Here is a 27,773-nt window from a genome sequence, read left to right as displayed (position 1 = left end):
CAATAAAATTGAATGATGAATTTTTATCATATAAAGAATATGATATGAAGCATATATATCTATATAAGAATACATTATTTTTTATACATACCCTCCCATGGAAGATTTTAAACCTACAGCATGGTACTACTGTCCATGGGCTCAGGTTTTTATTTATTTATTATCTTAAGACCTCACAGATTCAAAATTCAAAGATTCATCCAGGAGGTCTCCCTTCATCATACACACAGCTTAGACAATCATACTTTGCCTTAAATACATTCAAATTCTCTGCAGACACCACACTCTCAGGCAAGGCATTCCAATCATTCACAACTCTATGCAAAAACACATACTTCGCACTCCCTTGCTCACATCGTCTTTAGATGATTTCCAGGGATGATTCCTTGTTCTTCCCCAATTTCCCAGTATTTTATGAAATATCTCTTCAACGTTAATCCAATAACAATTCCTTACTAATTTGTACATCTCTATCACATTACCCTCTTCCACTATTCACTAAACTGTGAATAGGAGGAAAATGCAAACTGCATCCTCTCAACCTTTCTTTCTATTCAACATTCCAGAGATCAGAAACTACCTTAGTCAATCCCCTCTGGACCCTTTTCAACATCTCTTCATCTTTTTGAAAACCAGAAGACCAAATCTGTGTACAGTAGTCCATATATGGCCTAATCAAGGCATTATACAATGGAACCAGAATCTCTTTACTTCTGCAAGGTGTCCTCTGCATCATTCCAAGAATTTGATGTGTTGTCCTCACAATTTTGGTAATGTGTTCAATAAATTTTAGATCTTTATCTACCATCATCTCAAAATCTCTTATTTCCTCCACCTCCAAAAATAAATCCTCACCAAGCATAGATTCTACATCCCATTTTTGTTTCCCAAAGTTTAAAACATTTTGTAACATTGAACTGGAATCTTCACTCCTGTGCTCATTCACTCAGCCTATTAGGGTACACGACAACTGAGCGATGGTCAACTGGGCAATAGCCAGGTAGGTAATTGTCATGTGGGTGACAGAAACTTACAAATTTTTGCATGCTTAGCAGGCATATGATTTGGTGGATTTTTTTTTGTAAAAATTGGTAAAATATATATAAATATAAATGTGGTTAAGACTTATGAAGTATGAGTTATTTCCACATAATTGAAAAAATAAATAAATAAATAAATAAAAATAATCTAGACCTAATGACCTAGACACATCTAAGCTTACCTGCATGAATTTGGCTCCAATATTCTAATTTTCGATAAATTAAAAAATTTTATTTTTTCGAAAAATTATATCATATATCAAAATTTGTAGGATCATTTAAGAAAGAGATGGTTAAAAAGAGTGGTTTAAAGTGAGTGGTTAAAAAGAATGATTTAAAAATGAAAAGATATAATTGCACATATTTAATTGTAGATATCACTGAGTCTGGCTCCTGCTGATAAGACCTCAATAAAGGTAGAAACTGGTCTGGGTAGTGGCCCTTCCCTTAATGCATAGCATTATACATGTTCGCAAGGAGATGTGCTTTGCATTATGGGAGATGAGAGTGATGAGAGCTTAGTCCATGTTTACCACGAGTTGTCTCAGTCCTGAAGATACTTCAGGCGCAAACTTTGTTTACTTACACTTGGATAAAGAATTAAACTAAATTTATTATATTAATGTATAATTGCACAATATTAAAATAAAGAAAATATATAGTTTTTTAATTCATTTATTAATATTATTTTGTAATTAACAAACACATTTACACATGTTACATATATACATTAAAACAAAAAAAAAGTATATGAAATTCAAAACAAAATTTTTATTTTAAATTTATTAATTCATATTATAGTTATTGTCAACTGACCACCACCTTGTTGTGTGCACTCTACGGCTTCAGAAACCAGATGCTACCATCAACGCTGGTAGGCCTAAGCAGCTATACCGCGTGAAATGGGAGACATTGGAAAATGAGGCTGTGAGGAAGAATTTTGCAGATGACATTTCCTCCAGGTTCAAAGAGATTCCCAAGCATACTGCAGATGTTGAGGAGGAATGGAAGCTGTTCAGAACAGCTGTCACTGCCTCTGCACTCTCATGGTGTGGTAGAAAGCGGCTCGGCGTGGCAACGGGCAGTGAGAAAAGGACACCTTGGTGGAACCAAGAAGTCCAAAAAACTGTCCGGGCAAAAAAGGAGTCCTACCTAACATGGCTTAGAGTCAGGTCACCTGAGATGCGTTTGCAGTATGCTGAGGCATGAAAAGCTGCTGCTAAGGCAGTAAAGACAGCAAAGCAGAAGGCTTGGGAATCCTTTGGAGAAAGGTTAGATTCATCCTATGCAAATGCAAACAAAGTATTCTGGCAGACCATCCACCACCTTCGAGAGAGGAAATCGTGCACAGCAAGGGTAATTAAGGCCTCTGATGGTGCACTTTTAACAACCAAGAAGGATATCCTCCACAGATGGAGGGAATACTTTGAGAGCCTTCTTAACCCGGGTGGCCCAGCAGTTGTGGACATCCAAGGGGTGCAGATTGGGGCAATGACTAGTCTCACAGAAGAAGAGGTCCATTTAGCAATAAAATCGTTAAAATCGGGCAAGGCTGCTGGCGATGATGAAATTCGGCCCAAAATGATAAAAGCCTTAAATCGAGACGGTGTTCTCTGGCTGACTCGAGTGTGTCAGGCTGCTTGGATATCTGGGTGAGCACCAAAGCAATGGCAGACAGGCATAATAATACCAGTCTTTAAGAAGGGAGACCAGAAGGATTGCAGTAACTATCGTGGCATCTCTCTGCTCAGCCTGCCTGGGAAAGTGTATGCTAAGTGCTTGGAAAGATGGTGCAGGAGCATAGTTGAGTCAAAGTTCCAGGAAGAACAATGTGGCTTTCGTCCTGGTAGAAGCACAACTGACCAAATCTTCACTTTAAGGCAAGTCTTTGAGAAATCTTGGGAATATGCCAAGAATGTCTACACATGTTTTGTGGACTTGGAGAAGGCATATGACCGGGTTCCTTGGGATAAGCTTTGGCAAGTAGTACAGGAATATGGAGTGGATGGTCATCTATTAGCTGCCATTAAGTCCCTGTATGAATGCCTAGAGTTTTGTGTCAGGGTAAACAGCACAAAGTCTGAACCTTTCACAGTCTCCGTTGGCCTCCACCAAGGGTGTGTTCTGTCACCCCTCCTTTTCATAATATTTATGGACTGGATTGATAGGCACAGCCAAGGCAGTGAGTGTGTCAGAATTGGAAAATGTAGCATTGGACGTCTGCTTTTTGCAGATGACCTCCAGCGGACCCTGGATAGGTTTGTAGCTGTTTGTGCAGACGCCGGAATGAAGATCAGTGTGGCCAAAACTGAAACATTTGTGGTCTCAAGACAACCATCCCAGTGCACTCTGAATGTAAGTGGAGTCCCAAGAAGAGAGGTGGAGAAGTTTAAATACCTTGGGTCCATATTCACGAATGATGGAAAATGGGACGTAGAGCTAGATACTCGAATTGGCTTAGCAAGCTTAATATTGCAGAAGCTTGGCCGTTCAGTAGTATTGAAGCGGGAGTTAAGCCAGAAGGCAAAGCTGGCTGTCTTCAATACAGTCTATGTCCCCATCCTCACCTATGGTCATGAGAGTTGGGTAATGACCGAAAGAATGCGGACACGAATCCAAGCGGCTGAAATGAGGTTCCTTCGAGGGGTTGCGGGGCTGACAAAACTCGACAGAGTCAGAAGCTCTGCAATTCGGGAAACCCTCAATACTCAACCGCTGCTTCTCCATGTTGAGAGATCACAGTTACGCTGGTACGGGCACCTTGTCAGAATGCCACAAGAGAGAGGTTCCCTCAGCAGGCCCTCTTTGCCAAGCCAGAGGGTGGGAGGCCACGTGGAAGGCCAAGGACTCACTGGATAGATTATATCCAAAACCTTGGGTGGACACATTTGGGAATCCCACCAGAACACCTAAACTTGGTGGCAGAGGATCGTGACCATTGGAAGTTCCTCTTGCAGCTTTTGCCCCCACAACCCAATTAGGAAGAGTGGGCCTTGAAGATGTATGTATGTATGTATAGTTATATGCAATACCACGTAAATATTCTACTATATTTTCCACATCGTAATTTATAACTTTTTTCACAATTCTTTGGTCAGCTCCATCGTAATGTCTACATTTGTGCTGATGTTGATAACCTGCTACTGCTCTTTCATAATCAACATGATATGTTTTTTTTAATTTTTTGTAGTCCATTTATAAAAATCCATAAATTTGGATGACTTGTGCTGCTGCCAAAGCTCAACTGCAATTTCCGATGATAGGCTTCCACAAAATTATTTGTCCTATTGCTTCCATTTATTGTTCTTTGGTACGCAGACCAAACATTTGAGGGAAAAATCGGTGGAGCCCTGGTTCTATTATTCCTTAGACGACCTATGTATGTGTTCGTAACCCATTCTAAAATTGGTTCAAATTCACTGGTAAATGATTCTCAATTTCAGAAATAGCATAAATAATATCTTGTTCTGGAATGAAAACTAGTGAAGTGATTATTTTTGAATTTAAAGCGAATTGCGCACCAGAATTGCATCTGGTTAAAAGATTGCATGAAGTTAAATGCTTACGAAGATTTTGTAGGAGATGAAAAACAGCAACAATTGATGTTAGCTTGTGGAAATACTATACATAAAGCTTGATGAATGGCAATTTCATAATCAACATTTATATTTTCAGGATCTAATAATGGCATCATTTCATATATCATATGAAATAATTTTCATGTATCATATAAATAATTCTGTGTATGTTTCAAGAGTCTTAATTAGGTAGTAAACAATACAAAACAGGGAAATTAGGACCTCCATCCTTTCTAGCCAAAATAACAAAAATTTGAGCAAAAAGATGGAAAGAAAGTAAAAATGTGCCATTCACAAATAATTCATTCATGCTTTGGCTCCACATTGAATGACTTTCACGACCAAAAATTAATATTCTCATTATGATATAAACTAAAATATTTATTAACTAGCTGACTCATTTTTTTGAACGGGAAATTTCAATATAACTTCTCTACAATTTCATAATTTTACACAATAAAAATAAACTTAATTATAAGCGAGATTTTTCAAATTTTTTGTTTTTTTAACTCGTTTCTAAAAAAATTATTATTTAAATTTATCGGGTAGTAGATCAATAGAATAGCACTGCATATATGATCTATTATTTTGTCGCCCACTTGGCCATCGCTCAGTTGACCATTACCCAGTTGACCGTCGCCGTGGCCCATCTATTCAAGTCTCCTTGTAAGGCCAGAACATCTGCTCTATTCCACACAGTTCATCTCAACTTTGCATCATCTGCAAACAACTGAATATCCCCATCCAAATCTTCCCCAATATCACCAACATACAGGTTAATCAGTAATGGCCCTGAAACAGATCCCTGAGGCACACCACTAGTGACATTCCTCTTCTGGGATATTGCTCCCCCATATATAACTTGCTGATATCTATCAGATAGCCAATCTCCAATGCTGTTACAGGCCATAATGTGAAGAGTATTGATTGTGAAATGTTTAAACTATTTAGTTTTGCAAGTAAAAGGAATATGCTCCTAATAGGAGATTTAAATTATAGGAATGTGGATTGAGAAAGAAGAGATAGTGTACAGTAATAAGGAGAGTGAATTTGTTACATTTCTGCAACAAATGGAAGCATTTGTTGGAAGCAAATAATGGAAGCATCATGAGGTTTATTGGTGTTAGATTTGGTGATATCCTCAAAGTATGTGGTTGTGAATGGGGTATCTGCACTGCCACCTTTTGGTGAAAATGATCATAAGGTATTGGTTTGGGAGGCAGTCAAACAGGAAAAAGTTTTTAAGAAAATATGTGGAACTATAAGGTGGATGATTATCAGCAGCTCCATAGTCAACTAGCATCAATAGACTAGGTTGATGAACTGTATAGAAATGGTATTGACAATGCATGGGAAATGATAAGGCAGTATCTAACACAAGCAAAGCATAACTGTATACTGTAAAAATAATCATAATTTACAATTATGAATCTTTTTTACAATTGTTTCTCTATTCTAATATATCATTAAGTTTTGGTTTCATAACAAGTATATTGGCACTTGAGCTTTTGTGGTTTCTGAAGGCATTCAGTTTACACTAACAGAGACAATGTGTCAGCCATTATAGGTAACTTCTTGCTTGCCATTTACATGGAGTGTGTATGCTCGCCGAGGAGTTTTATGAATGATTGACAGCTGACAAAGAGAGCATTCGGTATTGGGATAACAAGGAAAATAAATAGAGAGCTAATAGAAATTTGAGAATGGCAACTAGAGAATTTGTTCTTAGGAAGTTTTTAAGTTTTACATGACAGTTGGGAGAATATTAATAGAAAATTCCAAAAAGGAATCATAGAACTGTGAGTTTTGAAACAAGAGTAGTTGAAATTGATGACAGGATGCACAAGGTATGTTTTCCAGGTGGTAAAATGAGTTGAATGATTGAGGCATTCGATATGAGGAGGGAGTGAGCAAAGGAGTTGATGGTTTTAGTAGGTACAAATGACTTGACAGAAGTCATTTGTACCTATTACAAATGAAAAGAGCACATCAGAATAGATATCAGAAGGCTGCTTAGACAGATAAAAGAGAATAGTGTGACAGGAAGGGTAGTAAGCGTGTTGCCTAGGTAAGACTGTGATGAGATGAGGTGGAAAGCAAGGATTATGAATGGTATGTTGGCTGAAATGTGTGAGGAGAGGGGAGTACAATTTGTTAATGTGTGGAATGAGTTTGAAGGATGAAGTGAACTGTATGAGAGTGATGGACTGCATTTGAGTGGTTATGGTGTGAGTCACTTGGAGAGACTGTTGCTGGAAGGTAGAAAAGTGAGTATAGAGAATGAATCAGATCAAGTGGGAAGTGACGTGGAAGAGTTATGAATGAGGAAGTAAGTGGCATGAGTATGGAAAATGAGAGAATGGGTGTGTGAGATGAACATGTGAGATGAAAATGGGTGTGTGGAATGAGTTTGAAGGATGAAGTGAACTGTATGAGAGTGATGGACTGCATTTGAGTGGTTATGGTGTGAGTCACTTGGAGAGACTGTTGCTGGAAGGTAGAGAAGTGAGTATAGAGAATGAATCAGATCAAGTGGGAAGTGACGTGGAAGAGTTATGAATGAGGAAGTAAGTGGCATGAGTATGGAAAATGAGAGAATGGGTGTGTGAGATGAACAGGGAAATGGGGGAGGCTCAGGGTGGACAGGGGAACACAGTGTGAGAAAGGTGGCTGCTCCAAGAGTATATGAGAGCATGTGTAGAGAGGAAAGGAATGGGATGACCTGGGACCAAGAGGAAACAGTTGGAATTGAAGAGGGTTCTAAAATGAATAAGCAGAAAGGGAAATGGCCCCAGTTGAGCATGGAGAGATCACACCAAATAAGTGTTATTAGAACGAGCTGCAGATCGAGGAATGAGCTGTTGTGTTTATATACAAATGCTAGAAGTGTAAGAAACAAGACAAATAAAATGGTTGCACTAATTGAGTCTGTTTACCCAAAAATTGTTGGAATAAGTGAGAACATGGTTAGATGAGGATGTGTTTCATGAGGATAGAATGGATAAAAAGGGAGAGGGGGGTGCTATTGATGATAGAGAAAGAGTTATGTCCATACAAAGTAGAGATGCAAGAGGGAAATAGTGCCAGTGGTTTTGAGGCAGTATGGTGTGAGATAGAGATGAATGGAATGAAATACTTGGTGGGATGTTGTTACAGACCAAGAAATGTGGATGGTAGTGACTATGAAATGTGTAATCAAATTAGCCAAGCAAATAAGAAAACAGTGATCATTATGGGCCATTTTAATTATGGCAATATAGACTGAAATGATGAGATAGCAACTGGAAGTAAAGAAAGTGAGTTTCTTGAGTTTTTGAAAATAACTACCTCAGACAGTATGTAACAGAGGGCACATGAGGATTGAGGGTCTTGGATTTGGTCATCTCAACAGAGAATGTAATTATAATGAAGTGTTTGTATAAATTGGGGTATTTTCTAAAACTATCTAGTAGATGCAATGTCTAAATGTATTCCAAGGGTGAGAAGATTAAATAAGTTAGGTGTGAAATGGATGAATAAAGAGATTAAGCATAAAGAGAAAAAGGGCATTATGGAAGCAGCATAAGAGAAGTGGAAATAACCAATTCAATGAGGATTGCAAAGACCAGGCAAGGTCTTTGTAATGAAGAGTAGTTAGCTAATGAAGCCAAAAAGAATCCTAAGGAGTTCTTTTGATATTTAGCCAGCAAAAGAAAGAATGATTATAGAAGGATGACATTGATTGGAGAAAATGGTATAAAGACAGCTGTTGCCGAAGGTGCGGTGGAGATACTTAATGAGCAGCTCATAAAGTTCTTTCAATCTTGTGAATGTGACTTCATGGAGAGATTGAGAGCAGTTGATGATGGGGAAGAGAGATTGACTGTAAGTGAGCAAGAGGTGTATTGGGAGTTGAGCAAACTAGATGTAAATAAGGCTGTGGGACTTGATAATATCACACGTATGCTGAAGGAATGTGTCAGGGAGTTGATGCTGGCCTTGACATATTTTTTTAATATGAGTCTTGCACTGGTCAAGTTCCTAAGGAGTGGAAGGAGGGCAAGATTGTATGTGCCACTTCGTAAAGGAGGTGATAGAACTCAAGCATCAACCTATAGGCCTATCTGTGTGTCAAGTGTTACAATTAAGTTGTTGAAGTTTGTGAGAACTAAGATTCAGAATTGGGTTGACAACAATGGTATTATCTTTCATGGACAGCATGGATTTACTAAAGGGAGGTCATGTTTTAGTAATCTACTTACTTATTACAATAAGGTGACAGCTTTAATGGACAGAGGAGAAGATATATTACACAGTAATATACTTAGATTTTGCAAAGGCTTTTGATAGATTACTGCATGATAAGTTGATAGTCAAACTGGAGTGGATGGGGTTGGATATTAGATTGGTGCATTGGATTGGAGACTGGCTACCTGATAGGTATCAACAAGTTGTGTATGGGGGGGAGCGATATCCAGGAAAGTTACTAGTGGTGTGCCTCAGGGGTCTGTTTTAGGATCATTGCTGTTTAACTTGTATATTAATAATATTGGTGAAGATTTGGATGGAGATATTCAGTTGTTTGAAGATGATGCAAAGTTGGGATGAACCATAAAGAGTAGAGAAGATGTTGTGGTCTTACAAGAAGACTTGAATAAATTGAGTGATTGGGCACGGGAATGGGGATGCGAGTTCAATGTTGCAAAATGTAAGGTTTTAAAATTTGGAAAACAAAAATGGGATGCAGAATTTATGCTTGGTGAGAATATATTGTGAGGAGATGGAGGTAATAAGAGATCTGGGGTGATAGTGGATAAGGATCTGAAATTTAGGGGACACATAGCCAAAATTGTGAAGACAACACAAAGGCTTCTGGGAATGATCCGGAGGACACTGACTTGTAGAAATAAGGAGATTTTTGTTCCGCTGTATAAGGCTTTGATTAGGCCACACATGGACTATTGTGCCCAGATTTGGTCACCTGGTTTCAGAAGGATGAAGTGATGTTGTAAAGGGTCCAGAAGCGACTGACTAAGGTAGTTTCTAACTTCTGGAATGTAGTATGAGGAAAGATTGAAAAGATGCAACTTGCATAGTCTGGAGGACAGGAGGAAGAGGGGAGATATGATAGAGAGCTACAAGTGGGAGATCAGGGGGAGAACCAGAGGTCATCCCTGGAAACTGTATAAAGATGATGAGTAGGGGGAGTGAGAAGCAGGTTTTTTTCATGCAGAGTTGTGAATGATCGGAATGCCTTGCCTGACAGTGTGGTGTCTGCAGAGAATTTGAGTGTGTTTAAAGCACGGTATTATGAGCTGTGTTAAGATAAAAAGACCTCCTAGATGAGTCTTTGAATCCATGGGGTCTTGGGTAATAATTATAATAATAAATGTCATCAAATATTTAGTAAGTAAAATAAGATATTGAAGTCAACATTGATTAGGCCACACATGGACTATTGTGCCCAGATTTGGTCACCTGGTTTCAGAAGGATGAAGTGATGTTGTAAAGGGTCCAGAAGCGACTGACTAAGGTAGTTTCTAACTTCTGGAATGTAGTATGAGGAAAGATTGAAAAGATGCAACTTGCATAGTCTGGAGGACAGGAGGAAGAGGGGAGATATGATAGAGAGCTACAAGTGGGAGATCAGGGGGAGAACCAGAGGTCATCCCTGGAAACTGTATAAAGATGATGAGTAGGGGGAGTGAGAAGCAGGTTTTTTTCATGCAGAGTTGTGAATGATCGGAATGCCTTGCCTGACAGTGTGGTGTCTGCAGAGAATTTGAGTGTGTTTAAAGCACGGTATTATGAGCTGTGTTAAGATAAAAAGACCTCCTAGATGAGTCTTTGAATCCATGGGGTCTTGGGTAATAATTATAATAATAAATGTCATCAAATATTTAGTAAGTAAAATAAGATATTGAAGTCAACATTCTAATTGAATGTTTGAGGAAACACCGAACGGAAAGTTTGATCTTCTGTCTTATATACACTGAATTAATATGCAAAAAGCAATTGGTGAAATTTGAAACTGTAAAGTGGTTTAACATGAAGAGGTCAACTTAGATGTGTTGCTTATGAAATAATAGAAGAAACTTCTTTCTCTGGCACAAAAATTAGTAAATTGTGCATCAAATAGAACTGCAGGAGGTAAGAATATTTATACTACAGTGAGACAGGAAGGAATAATATTGTATTCTACATAAGAGAGATCAAAAAAAGACCTCTGGGAAAACAAGAATAAAATTTTACATTTTCAGAAAGGCCTAACAAAGAAACTGACACTGATGAACGTTTTGTTGTGAAAACAAGGTGTTTAATCTGACAGACATGAATAAATATATGTCAAAAAATCCAATAACAGAATGAGTAAGACAATGAATGATTTGAATATTTTTGGATAAGAAAATCTCTAAAGTGTACATTTATTTTAGAAGGCTTTGGATCCAGTTAATTTTGTAGTTATTTATATAGTTTTGTTTAAGATTGATATATTGTTTTAGTTTCACTAAATGTATATAATATTTTATATGATCTTAAGTCAGTGATTTTCCGTATTCTAAAAGAAATAGTTAAGGGTCATTGCACCAATCAGAATTGAACCTTTGTGTAATTAATAAACACTCAGAGTATAAAAACAATTTTTTTGCAGAAAACAGTAAAGGATAATAAATAACAATACCAAGAGGTAAGCAAATAAATAGAGTAGGAGTAAGATGTATGAGCAGCAAAATCTAGCAAGCAGTATTACAAAAGAGTTATTATGGAGAAAAGACAAGACAGTTCCCAGTGAACAAATGCATTAATAATATAAAGTGCAAGCCAGAAAAGTGACAAGCATGGTTGGAAAAGAAAAAGTAGAATGTGAGAGGAGATTGGCCAGTCAGGTCAAATCTAATCCAAGGGATTTTTTCTGCTATGTGACAAGCAGGAGAAAAAATATATATAGCAGGCTGTTGCCTGGTGGAGATAGTTATGGCAGTAGAGTAACTGTAGAAAATGATATAGTGAATTACTGAAAATGTGTTCATTGAAAATGAATTGTTCAATGAACACATCATCAGTGTATATCATAGTGGCATGAATGTGAATGATACTGTGCAACATGTAGATGAGAGGCAAGAATTAGGAGAATTAAAGGTGAAGAAATTGGAAGTGTATCAAGTGTTGCTCGGGTTAGATGTTAATAAGGCTGTGGGAATGGATGACATATCATCATGTATTTTGAAAGAATGTGCAAAAGAGTTAGCCATGCCCTTGTCCTGGTTATTTAATAGGAGTCTTGCAGTGGATAAATTTCCTAAGGTATGGAAAGAAGGTAAACTAATACCTCTCCACATGTACATTTCAAGAACAGAAGTTTCCAATTATAGACAGGTCTGTATGTCTACAGTTATGATCAAAGTGTTAAAAATTGGTTAAAAATAGAATACAGATTGGGATGAGGAACATAAGATTCTCTATGATGGTCAGCATGGGTTTATGAAGGGCAGGTCCTGTTTTTGAAATTTGCATATGTTTTATGATAAGGTGATGAATGTGTTGGATAAGGATAAGAATACTTTTAAGGGTAATAATAATAATTGACATTATTATTATTATTATTATTATTACATGACACCTCCAGGGAGTCTAAAGAATTATTGAGGGAGGGCACGTACTCTACAACTATCTCCACCACACCATCCACCAACCACAATGGATTGCACTACACCAACGCCATCTACCGCCCACCACCACTACTAGTATTTTCACAGACAATCACAAACATCCATACCCATGGCGGGATTCGAACCAGCAGCATTTTGACTGGAGAGCGGATAAGCTAACCACTCGGCTAACCAAGCTGGTATATTCTTGGACTTTGCAAAGGCATTCGATAGATTATCACGTGATAGGTTGGGGTACAAGCTGCAGAAGATAGGAATGGATAGTCTATTGGTTAGATGGATCAGAGATTGGATCTCTGAACAATATCAGCAAGTTGTGTATGGTGGAGCTGTGTCTCAGAAATGAAGGGTGACCAGTGGCATGCCTAAGGGTTCTGTTATTGGACCCCTACTGTTTAACTTGTTTGTTAATAATATTTCTTGTAGACTGATTGGGGATCTTCAAATGTTTGCCAATGATGAAAAGTTAGGTAGAATTATCAGGAGTAGTGATGATGTTAATTTGCTACAGGAAGATTTGAATAGGCTTTTAGCTTGGACAAATGAATGGGGTTGCAGTTTTAATGTTAATAAATGCAAGGTGCTACACTTTGGGATACAGAGACATAAGGCTACATACTGTATTTGTCGAGCTGTACTTCAGGAAGTAGATGACATTCAGGATCTTGAAGTGATGGTGGACAGTAAACTGAAGTTCTCAGGACACATCGCACATGTTGTAAAGACTGCACACGCATTGCTGCTAAGACAAAAAAGTACATTGACATGTAGGAATATGGAGTGGTTGACATGCATCTGTATAAGGCATTGGTCAGATGATGGACTATTGTGTGCACCTAGTTTTCCTTGTGATGTGGAAATACTAGAGAGGGTCCAAAAACAAATAACCAAATGATATCAGAACTCTGAAGTGTTGGTTATAAAGAGCATTTGAGAGGATGTGGATTACAGAGGTTGGTGGATAGGAGGAAAAGAAGAGATATGATAGAGACTTTTAAGTTAGTTAAAGGATTCTATCAGATTGTTAGAGAAGAAATTATAAAAATAGTGGATGTTACGATGGGAAGAACAAGGGAGCCATCTGTGGCAGTTGTATAGGCATGTGGTGAAGAAGAGATTGAGGAGCAGATTTTAAAAAATCTACTCCCTAACACACTCAGGCAATGCATTCCACTCACTAACAATGTTAGTGAGTGCATTCCGTTAGTGAGTGGAGTCTCACTAACAACTCTCCACATAAATGTGGAGAGTTGTTAGTGAGACTCATTGTGGGAGTGGAGACAGACACATTGTGGGCCTCCCACAATGAGTGTTGACTCCATGGAGTTGCCAAATAATAATAATAATTATTATTACTTATCATGTGGTAATCTATCAATAGCATTCACAGAATCTAAGTATACTGCTGTGTATCCATCTCCTATGTCTAATGAAGTTGTCACATCATTGTAATAAGGAATTACTAAAATCTGACCCCCTTTTATCAAATCCATGCTGTCCATCAAGGATACCACTGTTGTTGTCAACCCATTTCTGGATCCAGGTTCTCACCAGCCTCTCCAACACTGTAACCACAACAACTGATATACAGATAGGCTTATAATTTTATGCTTAAGTTCTGTCACCTCCCTTATGAAGTGGCACAATCTTGCCTTCCTTCCACTCCTTTGGAACTTGATCCAATGTAAGACTCATTAAATAAATATGTCAAGCAGATGTCAACTGCCTTGGAGCATTCCTTCAAAATATATGGTGATATATCATCAAGTCCCACAGCCTTATTAACATCAAGTTTTCTGAATTCCCCATATACCTCTTACTCACTCACAGTCAGTCTCTTCTCCTTAACATCCATTGGTCTCAAATTCTCCACGATGTCACATTCACAAAACTGAAAAAGCTTTAAGAAATGCACACTAAATACCTTAACTATATCCTCTGCAGCTGTTTTTCTTATACTATTTTCTGCAGTTGATGTCATCTTTCCATAATTTTTTTTTTTTTTTGCTGGCTACATGTTGAGAGAACTACCTACGATAAAAAATCCTAGCTTCATTAGCTAACTGCTGCTCATACTTCATTTTTGTATTTATTTATTTATTTTACATCTTTCAAACACTCTGTTCTAGAGACCAAACATGGTTCTTTCAAGACAATTCAGGCATCTAGTAAGAAGGGAAGTGGATTCACACTGGCTATTAAATTTATTTATCACCTAAATATATTCACAAATGAAAATCAAACCACCAGCCTGACTGTAGGATAGTGGATATTCCCTTGGCCATCTAAGAATTTTTAATTGCTTATCTTACACATCAAATATTTCAGAATAAACAACTCATTTCACTCTTTGTAATAAACTAAATAGCTAGTTTATAACAAAGTAAAAATGTGCAGCAACTGGTTAAGCGTTCATAGCAAGTTTTGTATGCTAGAGATATGTTTAATTATTTTAATTGTAAACAGATTAAAATGACAGAATTTATGTGTAAAAATGCAAATATTTGCCAGCACTTGTGTGTAAAAAAAAAAATAAATAAATAAAAATCCTTCCATTTAAGATCAGATTTTTTTCTCTGTTTGCATGCTTCCAAGTAAATGATGGTGTAATATGAACCTTCTTTAACCAGGTGGTTGTAATGTGAATGACTGGAGTTCTTTCAAAGGATCCTACATTCAAAGTCCATATCGTGTTATTCAAGATCAGACTTGGGACAAGTGATATTGAATGTAGTTGGGATGCTAAACTTTCTTCTCAAAAAAAAAAAAAAAAAAAAAAAGCAGCCAGTAATGTCCAAATAAAAGGTTATTACTTTCACATGTAACTTTATATACTAAGATTATTTGTTCTTAGTTGTAAATTTTAAAAAAAAGCTTGCATATTTTAAGTGGTGTCACCATAAATATAAATAAATACTGAAAAAAAGATCCAGTTTTCCACCACTTTTAAAACATGCAATCAATTTTTCAGCTTATTTTTTCTTCCTCACCATCACGAATAAATACACTTCTTTTCTCTATCCAGTGGCAGAAGTAAAGGGAGATAGTGTGAAGTAGTTATAGATGCTGCAATTTTTAAGATGGTATGAGGTTGAAGCCATTTTATTACAAAGATTTGATAGTCAGGAGATAGATTTATGAGCTTATTGCTGATTACACTGGATCAAAATAATTTTTCTTAAACAAGGCCCGCAATGCCGATCGGGATTGGATCTTTAAGTGGAATACTGAAAGGATACAGAAACAGAAACTGAAACTAACAGAACTGTTATCAGTAGGAACGTGGAATGCGCGGACACTCTGGATGTCAGGAAAATTAGAACTACTTTGTGAGGAAATGAAGAGATATCGGTGGGATATACTAGGATTGGCAGAGATGAGATGGACATCATCTGGAGAAATCAATGGATGCAAAGTAATATGGTCAGGACATGACACCATGCACGAAGCAGGAGTTGGCTTCCTCCTCAGCAAAAGAGCTCGAGAGGCACTGTTAGGCTACAAACCAGTTAATGAACGAATCATAGTAGCAAGATTTCAGGCAAAGCCATTCAACATATCAATAGTCCAGATATATGCACCCACATCTGACAGCACAGATGAGGATATTGACTTATTCTACAAAGATCTGACAGAGACAATAGAAACAATACCAAAGCAAGATGTGCTAATTATTGAAGGAGATTGGAATGCCAAAGTTGGAATAGATAATGATGGTTGGGAAAGAGTCATGGGAAAATATGGTTTCGGAGAAAGAAATGAATGAGGTGAAAAATTGTTAGAATTTGCTGTGGACCACGAGATGATGATCTGTAACACAAGATTCCAACAAAAGGAGTGTAGAAAATGGACGTGGCGATCAAATGATGGGAAAACCAAAAACATCATTGATATGATTATGATTAAAAGAAGATGGATAACATCAGTACAGCAATATCGAACTTTTCAAGGAGCAGATATAGACTCGGACCACAGTTTAGTGATTGGAAACATCAAGATGAAATTAAAAAATAAATATAAACCCCAACATCAGAATAGAAGAGATATAGCATGAATAAGTGAAGCAGAAATAGGAAGAAGGTACAGAACAGTGTTAGCAGAGAAACTTAAAAGTGTGGAGAAAGAAAAAAACTCGAATTTAAGAGTGAAAAGAGTAATGAAGGTGATAGAAGATGCAGTTGAAGAAACAGTACCAGAAGAAGAGAAGATCAAGAAGAAATGGATTACACAAGAAACACTGAAGTTAGTACAGGAGAAAAGAATGTTGAAGATAAGAAGAGATACATCAGAACAAATAGAAGAGCAATATAGAATAAAGTGTAATGAAGTGAAAAAAGCAGTCAGAATGGATAAGATGAAATGGTTAGAAGCCCAATGCAACAATATAGAACAGTACTATGGAGAGCATAAAACAAGGGAGGTATACAAAATGATCAGAACCATTAATAGAAAGTGGCAACCAAAACAGACCACAATTAAAGATGAAAAAGGCAAAGTATTGATGAATAAAGAAAAAATTGTACAGCAGTGGACAAGATACTGTAGTGAGTTATATGAAGAAAAACTAGATTCAGATAGCATTGGGAAACTCACTGAAGAATTGAAGCAGATATCACCACCAGGTAATAAGCATGATATGGACATTTTAAGAGGACAGGTAGAAAAAGCAATAGGACGGCTAAAACACAACAAGAGTCCTGGTAACGATAACATTACTGGAGAAATGATTAAATATGGTGGTGAAACTATGGTTACAGAAATGCACCAACTATGTAATATGGTATGGAAAGAAGGGAAAATGCCAGAGGAGTGGGTGAAATCAATATCAGTAACATTATAAGAAAGGAAATAAGCTAGAATGTAAAAATTATAGAACAATTGCCTTGATAAGTCACCTTGGTAAAGTGATGATGATCATATTGACAGAAAGATTGAGAACACAATTGGAAGCATACCTTGCAGACGAGCAAACAGGATTTAGGAAGGATAGAACTACAATTCAACAGATTTTGACAATGAGGTTAATAGCAGAGAAAGCTAGGAGAAAAAACAAAAACATATATACTTGCTTTGTTGATTTTCAGAAAGCATTTGACAGTATTGACCAGAAAGTGACATTAGCAGTTATGGAATCCTATGGAATTGATAAAAAACTAATAGCTATATTAAAAGATGCTTACCAGAATGCAGTTGCAGCAGTTAGAATAGGTGATGATTTGGGGAAATGGTTTAAAACAAGCAGAGGTACTAGACAGGGAGACCCAATATCACCAAGCATTTTCATCGCACATTTAGAAAGAGCAATGGATAAAATGAAAGAAGATGCCAAAGGAATATCTGTACACGGAATGAGAATTAACAATCTGGGATTTGCAGATGACATTGTTATTATTGAAGAAGACGAAAGAGAACTACAAAAAACACTGAAACTGTTAAATGAGGAAGGGAAGAGATTTGGACTTGTTATGAACTTTGAAAAAACAAAGACAATGGTATTTGGTGAGAAGAACATGAAACAAAAGATACAAGTGGATGGAACTGATATAGAAAATGTAGAACAATTCACATATTTGGGAAGTAAACTGACATATGACTTGGACTGTAAAAAAGAAATAAAGATCAGGATTGCAAAGGGAAGAACAAATCTGAAGGCAATGGATAACATCTGGAAAAGTAAAGTGATCAGTCTGCAAACAAAACTAAGAGTATTGGAAACATGCATATTCAGCAGTGTACTGTACGGATCTGAAACGTGGGTAATAAATAAGGAATCAAGAAATAGAATTTTGGCATTTGAAAGAACTTGTTACAGGAAGATTCTAAGAATAGGATGGGTACAGAAAATCACCAATGAAGAGCTCTATCAGAAGATACAACCAAAACAGAATCTAATGCAGAAGATTATAAAACGGAAGCTGCAATTATTTGGACACATCTGTAGAATGAGTGAGGACTGAAAGATAAAGACATTTATGTTTGGTATTTTGGATGGTTTAAACAGAAGTGGTAGACCATACAGAGAATGGATAGATGATATAAAAGACTGGTGTGGAATGGGTGTACAAAAACTGTGACACTGTGCACTGGACAAAGAAAGGTGGAAGAAGATAGTGAAACAGGCATCAGACATCAACGGGCAGTGAGCCCATGATTCATGATGATGATGAATGTAAATTATCATCTATAAAATATTACTTCTTTGACATAATCTTTCAATATTTAGTAAATTAAATTACCTGAGAGTGCATCGTAAATTGCATGTTCTGGCTAACAAAGGAAGTTTCTCTTTTTCATTACAATGACCTGCACTAACAACCTTTCTATCCAACTTGTGAACACATTTGGGCTTCCGGTACTGTTCTCCTGTAATCTCAAATCCAACATTTCTTGTTATTTCAAAGTACAGTTTGTCACTTAGACTGATGTAAAACTAATTTTAAAACAATTTCTTAAAAGTTTCAAATTTTTCTGAAATGAAATGCCACTATAGTGTATTTTTTATTTTTTTTAAAGTAAATCATTAAATCACTTGCTGAAGAAAGAACCTTACACATTTGTTTCAGGTGATTTACCATGGTGAATAAATATAAGTATACAAGTATGAAAATCACCTTTACTTGGACAATGAAAAAAAACCCTTATGACAGTTATATATACAGTATAGTTATGATTTATGCTTGAAATGTGTTCCTGAAACATACATGTAAAAAAAACTATATACTCTGCAATTGTCCAATGAAGTCATCATCTTATTGACAATTGCAGAGTATATAGCTCAGATATTTAATGAGCAGTTCATGAGGGTCTTTCATCCTTGTGAATGTGACATCATGGAGAGTTGTGTATATGACAAAAGGAATGCCTGGATGAATCTGTGACTCCATTTCATCGTAGGATAATAATAATAACTACTCAATCATTTGCTGATTGCATATCCTCCAGAATTTTCAAGTATTTCATAGATTAATTTGTCTTAATGTGCAGAACATTTGTTTACATGTATGTTTCAGAAACACATTTCAAGCATAAATCATGACTATATTGTATATATAACTGTCATAAAGGTTTTTTCATTGTCCAAGTAAGCAGATTACTAAAACATGGATGGATTTGATGCACAGCAAATCCATGCATTCCCTCAAAGATAATACCATTGTTGTCAACTCAATTCTGGATCCTGGTTCTCACCAGTCTTTCCAACACTTTAACCATAATGCATGACACACTGATAGGTCTATAATTTTATGCTCAAGTTCTGTCACCTGACTTATGAAGCGGCACAATCTTTTATTCCTTCCACTCCATTGGAATAAATTTAGTTTAATCCTTTATCCAAGTGTGAGCAAACAAAGTTTGCACCTGAAAGTATCTTCAGGACTGGGGTAAGGTAGTGCAACACCAGGATGACTCCTTGCAAAGGTGGAGCAAGCTACTAACACTCCTATCTCAGTATCTCCCATAATGCAAAACACATTTCCTTGTGGATATGTCTAATGTTATGCATTAAGTGAAGGGCCACTACCCAGACTAGTTTCGACCTTTATTGAGGTCTCTTCAGTGGGAGCCAGGCCCAAGTGGAGATACCAGCCAGAAGCATTAGCAGGGTCATCTCTACCTATAGGAGTTGCCAAATGGTGTGCCACCTTTTTAATAAATTACTCTGGATTTAGAGAAAGATGTTGAAAGTTTATTTTTCACTTGGTTAGAATATAATAAATTTAGTTTAATCCTTTATCCAAGTGTGAGCAAACAAAGTTTGCACTTGAAAGTATCTTCAGGACTGGGGTAAGGTAGTGCAACACCAGGATGACTCCTTGCAAAGGTGGAGCAAGCTACTAACACTCCTATCTCAGTATCTCCCATAATGCAAAACACATCTCCTTGCAGATATGTCTAATGTTATGTGAGCAAACAAAGTGAAAAATAAACTTTCAACACTCCGTTGGAACTTGACCCAATTAAACAAAATGTCAAGCAGATGTCAACTTCTTTACACATTCCTTCAAAATATGTGATGATGATGATAACACCTTGGCGGAATTGCTGGAACACAGCCCAATCTAAGTGAGGTTTATCTTCATTAGTCATATTTAAACTATTGGATAGTGTCACAATTGTTTTTACAATTGTGACATGTTTTTACAATTGTGAATTGTAAAAACAAACGACTGTAAAAATCTGTGGCAGTTTCTCTATCTTTTTGCGAGACTCTCTGTAGTTTCCATAAGTTGGGGCTAATACTTCTTAATTTGGAATACTGTGAAATTAAAACATCCTTAAATTTCTGATAATCTAATGTTTCCTTGAGAATTGGGGATGAATATAAAAATGTCCTTGCTTTACCAGTCAACTTACTTCGTAGTAATATTAGTAATTGGAAATCAGTCCAGTTTGCTATTTCCGTAAGTTTTTCAACTAAAGTAAAGAAAGACAGCACATCATCTGATTCTATCCCGAAAACTGAGGAAAGACCTGTTGTGGGTTCACTGTACGAAAAAATTCACTATCTTCCATTCTTGAACTAGATGAAACTGCCATATTAATATATCAGATACAAACTTAAATTTAAAAATCTGAATCCAAAAATAACTTCTTTCTTTGCCTGATTTTGGTTCACAACATGCTCACTGTGATTCACTTAATTTTACTATTAAGGTTTTAAGGATCACCTCTTCTTCCACAATAGCATAAAAAAAATTTAATTACTCAATTTACACTAATGAATTCACATCCTGTTGACTGCTGCGCCATTTTGTTGGATTGTACATCCTGGCTCTGAATTCGCCATCTTGTTAGAACGTAGTTCTTATTTAAATTATCTGTTTTTTATTATCTTAATTAATTGTTGGTTGATTACTAATCCAAATATAGAGAAATTTATATTATCCTGCGCCACCCTATATTCAGATTAGTCTATATAATATAGTGGAATCAATCATCAACTAACTTCAGTAATCTCACTTTTCTACAGGCCAAGTTTAAAATTAATATTTAAGGCTTTCGCAAGGTCCGATAAACTTTATGAGCGGTGCAATGAAGAAAAATCAGGCAAACAATAAATTGAATCCAATAAAATAAACATTTAATACAGGGTTATAGAACATGTACATTTAAGTAAAACTTTAAAAACAAGACAATGCAAATCAGCTTAGTCCAAATACTCATAACAAACATAAAACATTAGGCATCGCACATTCAGCTGTCAATACTATATTCATCCGAATAATTGAAGATGGTTCACACAGTTCAATGTTACAGAATCTCACAGTAATTATTCTTAAAGCAGAATTCTCTAATTCTCTCTTAGTCAACTAACACTTAATTTAATTATGAGGCAGTTATCACTTCAAGGGGGAAACACTATAAAGCTCCATACTTCAGCTATTTTTAGTAGAACGTCACAGTTAATGTTAAGATATATCAGGTGGAGCTAACTCTTATATCTTCACGCTGAAATATAAAAAAAATGAACTCCTCTTACCGGGTTACATCTTTTACACATTGGATTCACTATTGGCACACTTAAAACTGTAGTTAACTATCACTGTGAAGCAACACTATTCAAAAGAAATCTTCACTATAATAACTGAAATGTTAAACATAGAGCTTCATAAGTCATGATGCACTCATATTAGGTAATCTACTTATTCCTTATTTATTTCTATGCATTAAATTCAGCCTTGCACTGTTCTTCTTCAAAACAACTGGAATTCGTCGTAATTTTAGAATTCCATAGAAATATTCCGAATTGCCTATTAATTTCCCCGTCCTTTCATAATCTATTTACGGCATTTCCAAATCCCCATTACTGCCACCCTTTACTTCCTTCTTTGCTGTCCATAAGCTTTCTCCCCTGTTTTCTAACTTCTAACTTCTATGGCTGGATGGACATCAACCCCTTGGATTTTTATTCTGTAATCGGTATTTTTTTAATTGTTTATAGAAAGAAAGTTTTGAGCACATGGCTCGCCCTAATTAGGGCTGTGTAGAAATATTTCAATCTGTGATCAGGGCCGCCTTTGGGCATTTATGTTTCCATCTGTCTTTTTCATTGTAATCTGACGACTCACGAATGAGTAGGTTGGGATGGAGTGATGCCTGAGCAAAGTACTTGGTTGCTATCTGGAGGAGAAATGTAGGTATGTCTTGGTGGAGGATAGTGTTCCTTACAAACCACGGGGCATCGAAGATCATTCGGAGGCATTTGGTTTGGATGTAATCTTTTGATGTTGCTAGGAGAGGTGTGGCTCCATGCTGGTGAACCATAAGTTAGTAAGGGTCTGATGATTGCTTTGTATATTCATAATTTGTTTTCTGGACTGAATTTGCTTCTATGGTTGAGTAGAGGGTAGAGTTGAGCTATTGCTGAGTTTGCTTTGTGGCAGGCATGAGAGATGTGGGAGTTGAAGCTGAGATGGTTATCTAGTTTGATTCCCAGGTATTTTACTTTGTTTTGCCATGGGATATTAGTATTGAACATCGTGACTGCTCCATGATGGTCTGCTTTCTTCCTTGTAAATAGTATGGCCATGCTTTTGTCTACATTGACATCAACTCGCCATTTCCGAAACCATTTTTCAAGATTCGTTGCTGCGTTTTGTAGTCGTTGTGTGGCTAGGTATGGTCTGAGCGATCTGGTCAGTATTGCCATGTCATCTGCATAGAAAGCCATGGTGGTTGATGCTGTTCTTGGGACGTCTGAGATAAAAATGTTGAAGAGTAGCGGCGATAATAGGGAGCCTTGCGGGACACCTGCTGTGATATTTCTTGTAGTGGATCTGAGCCCACGGAGTTTCACTTGAAATTTTTGGTCTTTCAGGTAAGAGTCTATGACTTGGATGAGGTTTAGTGAGTATTTTACAGTTATTAGTTTTGGACGAGGTCTTTGTGCCACACTTTATCGAAGGCTTTCGCCACATCCAGGAAGATTGCACCTGTATGTGGTTTCCAATTAAATCCGATAGTTATGTATTCTATAAGTCTGGGGATTTGTTGAGTTGTGCAGTGACCAGTTCGAAAACCAAATTGTTCTTTTGGGATTAGGTCTAGATTGTCCGTTTCATTTTGTAGGCATTTTAGTATTACTTTTTCAGCTATTTTTCCAAGGCTTGACAAGAGGCTGATAGGTCTGTAATTCTGGGGAAACTGAGGTGCTTTCCCCGGTTTGTGAATGAGGATTATATCTGCTTGCTTCCAGCGAGTGGGGAAGTAGTTGAGTCTTAGCATCACATTGATGATAGCCACTAGATGCATTATTGTTTTGTGAGGGAGTGCTTTTATAATTTTGTTTGAAATCTGATCAGGACCTGGTGCTTTTCTGTTATTGACGTTCTTGATGATTTGGTATATTTCATTTGGTGTAGCATAGCTTGTGTCGTCACAGCTGGTGGTATGATGAAGTGCATAGCATACTTGCCTGTGGATTTTTTCAATGAAGCGCAAGTCCGCATGAGTGTAGTTTGATTGAAATTGCAGCTCCAGGGTGTCTGCAAAAGCTTTTGCTTTTCCATCATCTCGGTAGACTATACCTCTTTCTCCATGGATTGGTTGTATGTTGGGGTGATCGCAGCGAAGGGATTTAGTCATTTTCCATAATGAGTTATCTACAGTGTTTAAGGAGCTTAGTTTCCTCTCCCATAGTTGATTCTTATGGTCTTTGATTGTATATCGGACTAGGTTTGTTGCCCTGTTAAGCTCTTGTTTATCCTGGGGTGATAGTGTTGCATGGTATCGACATCTAATCCTGTTTTTGTTGCAGATAAGCTTTAGATGCTCTTCTGGGAGCAGGTTAGTTTGAGATGGAGCGGTAATGGTGGAGGCTGTTGCAAGGCCAGTTTGGATTGTGCTTTCCGGTTTATTGATTGCTGTGTCTACTTCTTTGGGTGAGGATATGGTTGGGACAGGGCCTGTGATGTTGCAGACAGTTGCATTGAGCTTCTTGAGATTTGTGTAGGATTGTCTGGAGATGATTTCTGCTTCTCCGCCTAGGCTAAACAAAACTGGATTGTGGTCGGAGCTAAGATCATTAATAATCTGTAACTGGAATTGGTGTGGGGTGTCCCGGAAAATGGCTATATCCAGCACGTCAGGTTTGCCCAGTGGTCTGTAGTGTGTTGGTTCAACAGGACCTGCTACGGTGATGTTTCTTGTCAGGGCGAATTTGTGTAGGCTCTTCTCATTATTATTGGTATTTCTACTGTTTCACGCAGGATGTTTTGCGTTTAGGTCTCCCGCCACTATTGTTGCTTCGTTTGTGTCAAGGAGCTGGGAGAGGTCTGAGGCTAGGAGTGGTTTGCCTGGAGGGTTGTAGACTGAATATAGTTTTAGACTACCTGTGTTATTGGTATGTATTTCAATTCCAGTTTCTTCCAGGTTTGTAGTTGTTGTTTTCTTGATCTCATTGTATCTTATGCTTTTTTTTAAACAAATATCACCGTTCCATCTCCTCTGGCATTGAGTCTATCTGTCCTAAGTAGTATGTAGTACCTTATTTTGGGATTGTCGCAAGGCCGAAGATGCATCTCGTTGACTAAAAGGATGTCTATCTTATATCTTTCAGCAAATTCTTTTAGTTCTAGGAGGTTGTTGTTTAGCCCGTTAGCATTCCAATAAGCAATCTGTATTGAGTTAGCTATGGTGAACGTGTTATCCATTAATCATGGAGAAGATGACTTGTGTGTTTTTGAGGAATTTATTGGTGTCAGCCTGATTGAGATTTGTTTTGCTAAAGGCCATTAACATCTCTCCTAGAGTAGCAGCTAGGATTGCTGCGGAGGTTTGGTTGCAAGATGCCGGTTTGTTACTAGTAGAGACCGCGGATGCATATGATTTCTCCGGAGTAACAGCCTGCGTTCTGATTTCTGGTCTAGTTCGCTTCTGATTGGGCTGGGGTAGTGCCTCTCTAGCCTTCTGCAGGTTGGATGGGTGGAGTGAACATCCCTTGTAGTTGGCTGGGTGTGGGCCGCCACAGTTCGCACACTTAGTGGGCGTGGTTCGTGGTTTGACGCAAGTGTGTGAGGGATGGTTGTTACTGCACTTGACGCACTTGTAATCCACTTTACATAGCTTTCATGCATGCCCATACTTTTGGCAGCGATGGCATTGACCAGCTGAAGCCTTTCTTCTGAGAGGTTTGGTCTTGATGACTAAGCTGCAGACTATTTTAGGGTCGTAAATTTCTCTATGGTCTTTACTGATCTCGACCAAGACTAGAGGCATGGGGCACTTGTCTGCTTGGTACATGCGCGATATCTTAATCGGCTCCAGGCCTTGTGATCTGAGGTCAGTAGCTATTTCTTCAGCTGGTATGCCTCAGCCAGACCTCTGATGACCACCTTTAGATTTTTTTCACTCTTAAGCTGAAATGTGTGATATAGGACTTTCAATTCATCCATAAGTCTGGTGAGTTGGCGGTAGTCCGAAGTTCCTTCTGGTTGAATCCGGATTCCTTCATCTATACTCTTGGCTGATATAAATTTGATGTTTGCATTCTTCATCGTCTCTGTAATTAAAGACCATTTTTCTTTTGTTCTTAAAATTACTGGTGGAATCCTCTCTTTGGGTTGTGCCCTGGAGTCGGTCTCTATTCTTTCATCAGGTTGTGCTGTTAAGTCCATTGGAGTTGTTCTTTCCAAGGGTTGATGTATTATTTCAAGATCTGCAGCTGGCAACCCCTTCTTGCACTTCTTTCTGCTGACAACCTGATAGTCTGTAGAGTTATCTGAGTGCACTAGGGGCTGGTCGTTAACCGGCGACATAATCTCTCTGGTGTTATCTTGAGAAGTGCTGGGGAGAGGGTCAGGGGATTGACAGTCCTCTGTTTCAACCTCTTCTATTTGGTGGATTGCTACCTTTCCTGGCCATTTCCTTTGCAGCAGGCCTCCTACATGTTTGAAGATTGCCAATAGCTGCTTAAAGTCGAACTCATCATATGGAGAGTCCATAACTTGACCCAAGAGAAAACAGCGGTTGCTCAGGTTTCCCGAGTAGTTTGTAAGTGATCCTGTAGACTTTGAGAGTCCACCAGCTAATTCCATAGACAGCTTAGAGTAAGCATCTACCAGCAAAAAGTTAGATTATTAGATGACTATCTTAAACAAGGAGAAAAGGAGTTTTGGGAACTTACTTGGACACAGTGCAGAGACCTACCTCCCTAAAATACCATTCATCCACCACTGGTCCTCATTGCAGGTGGGGCCTGCCAGCCATCAGACCTCTGCATATTTCATACAGAGGGGGAGATAGTAGGTCTCGAATGGTGTTAGTTTCAGTGCAGTGTGAGCTTCCCGAAAAACCTTATATAAAATTCAACTAGGCAGAGTCTAAAGGAATACGTCCAATCACAACCCTGTTTACCTTCATTTTCCAATTAAATATGTTCATTCTTCCAGCGAAAATCTGGTTCTAGCTAGTTCAGCTTATATCAACTTCTTCTCCCTTCGAATACCATAGCTCACGCTACACGCACACGCTATCTAAAATTAACTCTGTTTCCTTGACAACAGCCAATCAAATCCAATCAAAAGAATTACATAAAATTACTTTCTCTTTCAGTAATGATAAATAAAAAAAAATCATAGTTCACATAGGGCACATTAAACTTACATATATACATTCTCTTTCAGAAATACAAATAATGAAATAATCCATAGTTCATATAAATCACATTCAATCATAATAAACACAAATTCTATAACATACATGCACAGCTTCTTATAATAAAATAAATTAAAAGAATAATATTTTTATACAGAGACTTTTTATTACTATTACATTACTAAAGATTATATTATTAAATAATAATAAACAAAATTCAAGGCAATTATATGAATAACACACCATAAGCAAGAGACAAACAATAAACAATATTTACAGGTCTTGCCTTTGACACGGAGGATTATGTTGGATTCTGAAAGAAGTATTAACAATTGTCATTTCTCTTCATTTAGAATTCAACACCTCCATAATGCTTCTTTTCTCTGTATTGCATGCTTAATCTCTTCATCCATCTTTCACACCTACCTTATTTAACCTTCTGACCTTTGGAATACATTTAGACATTGTTTCTACTAGATAGTCCTTGAATATCACCCAGCATTGGTCTATCTACCCAGCTCCTCAGGTGATTATGAGAAGCTCCTCATAATCACCAGCCTTGTAATTCAACATATACCCTTTCCTTACAGAATATAGGTATCTCCATGGAGTTAAAAGATTTATTTCAGGAGATCCAGTATTAGCACACTAGCCATTAGTCACATCTCTCCTTAAACTCATTCACTGATGAAGCAGCTACAACTACCATTTCATGAAAATTCATTTCACCCATTCACCACTCTATCATCCTTTGAAGCAATAAATCTGGTACTACACCATTTCTAGCTATTCTTTTATACAATTTTATATCCATGGCTGATCCCTCACTCTCTCTCATCCTGACACATACTGAAGCAAAAGTCTTTGGTGTCAATCCTATAAAACTTTTTAATAACTTATATGCTTCTATT

General features: G+C 37.3%; 1 protein-coding gene across 1 annotated transcript in view; it reads right to left on the bottom strand.

Annotated features, from left to right (window-relative positions):
- LOC150109852 (A disintegrin and metalloproteinase with thrombospondin motifs 9-like) overlaps positions 1 to 27,773 on the bottom strand; it is a 605,150-nt gene that overhangs the window by 342,083 nt on the left and 235,294 nt on the right. The window contains exon 17 of the mRNA XM_090396355.1: positions 18,504 to 18,630. Coding sequence (XP_090252481.1) covers positions 18,504 to 18,630 — 127 coding nt within the window. The remainder of the gene's footprint in view (positions 1 to 18,503; positions 18,631 to 27,773) is intronic.

This window comes from Typopeltis vanoorti, chromosome 1 (genome assembly GCF_054136105.1).
Source record: "Typopeltis vanoorti isolate ZY-2024b chromosome 1, IOZ_Tvanoo_1.0, whole genome shotgun sequence".
Taxonomy (NCBI): Eukaryota; Metazoa; Arthropoda; class Arachnida; order Uropygi; family Thelyphonidae; genus Typopeltis; species Typopeltis vanoorti.
The sequence above is the reverse complement of the archived record's forward strand: the minus strand, read 5'-3'. Positions and strand labels throughout refer to the sequence as shown.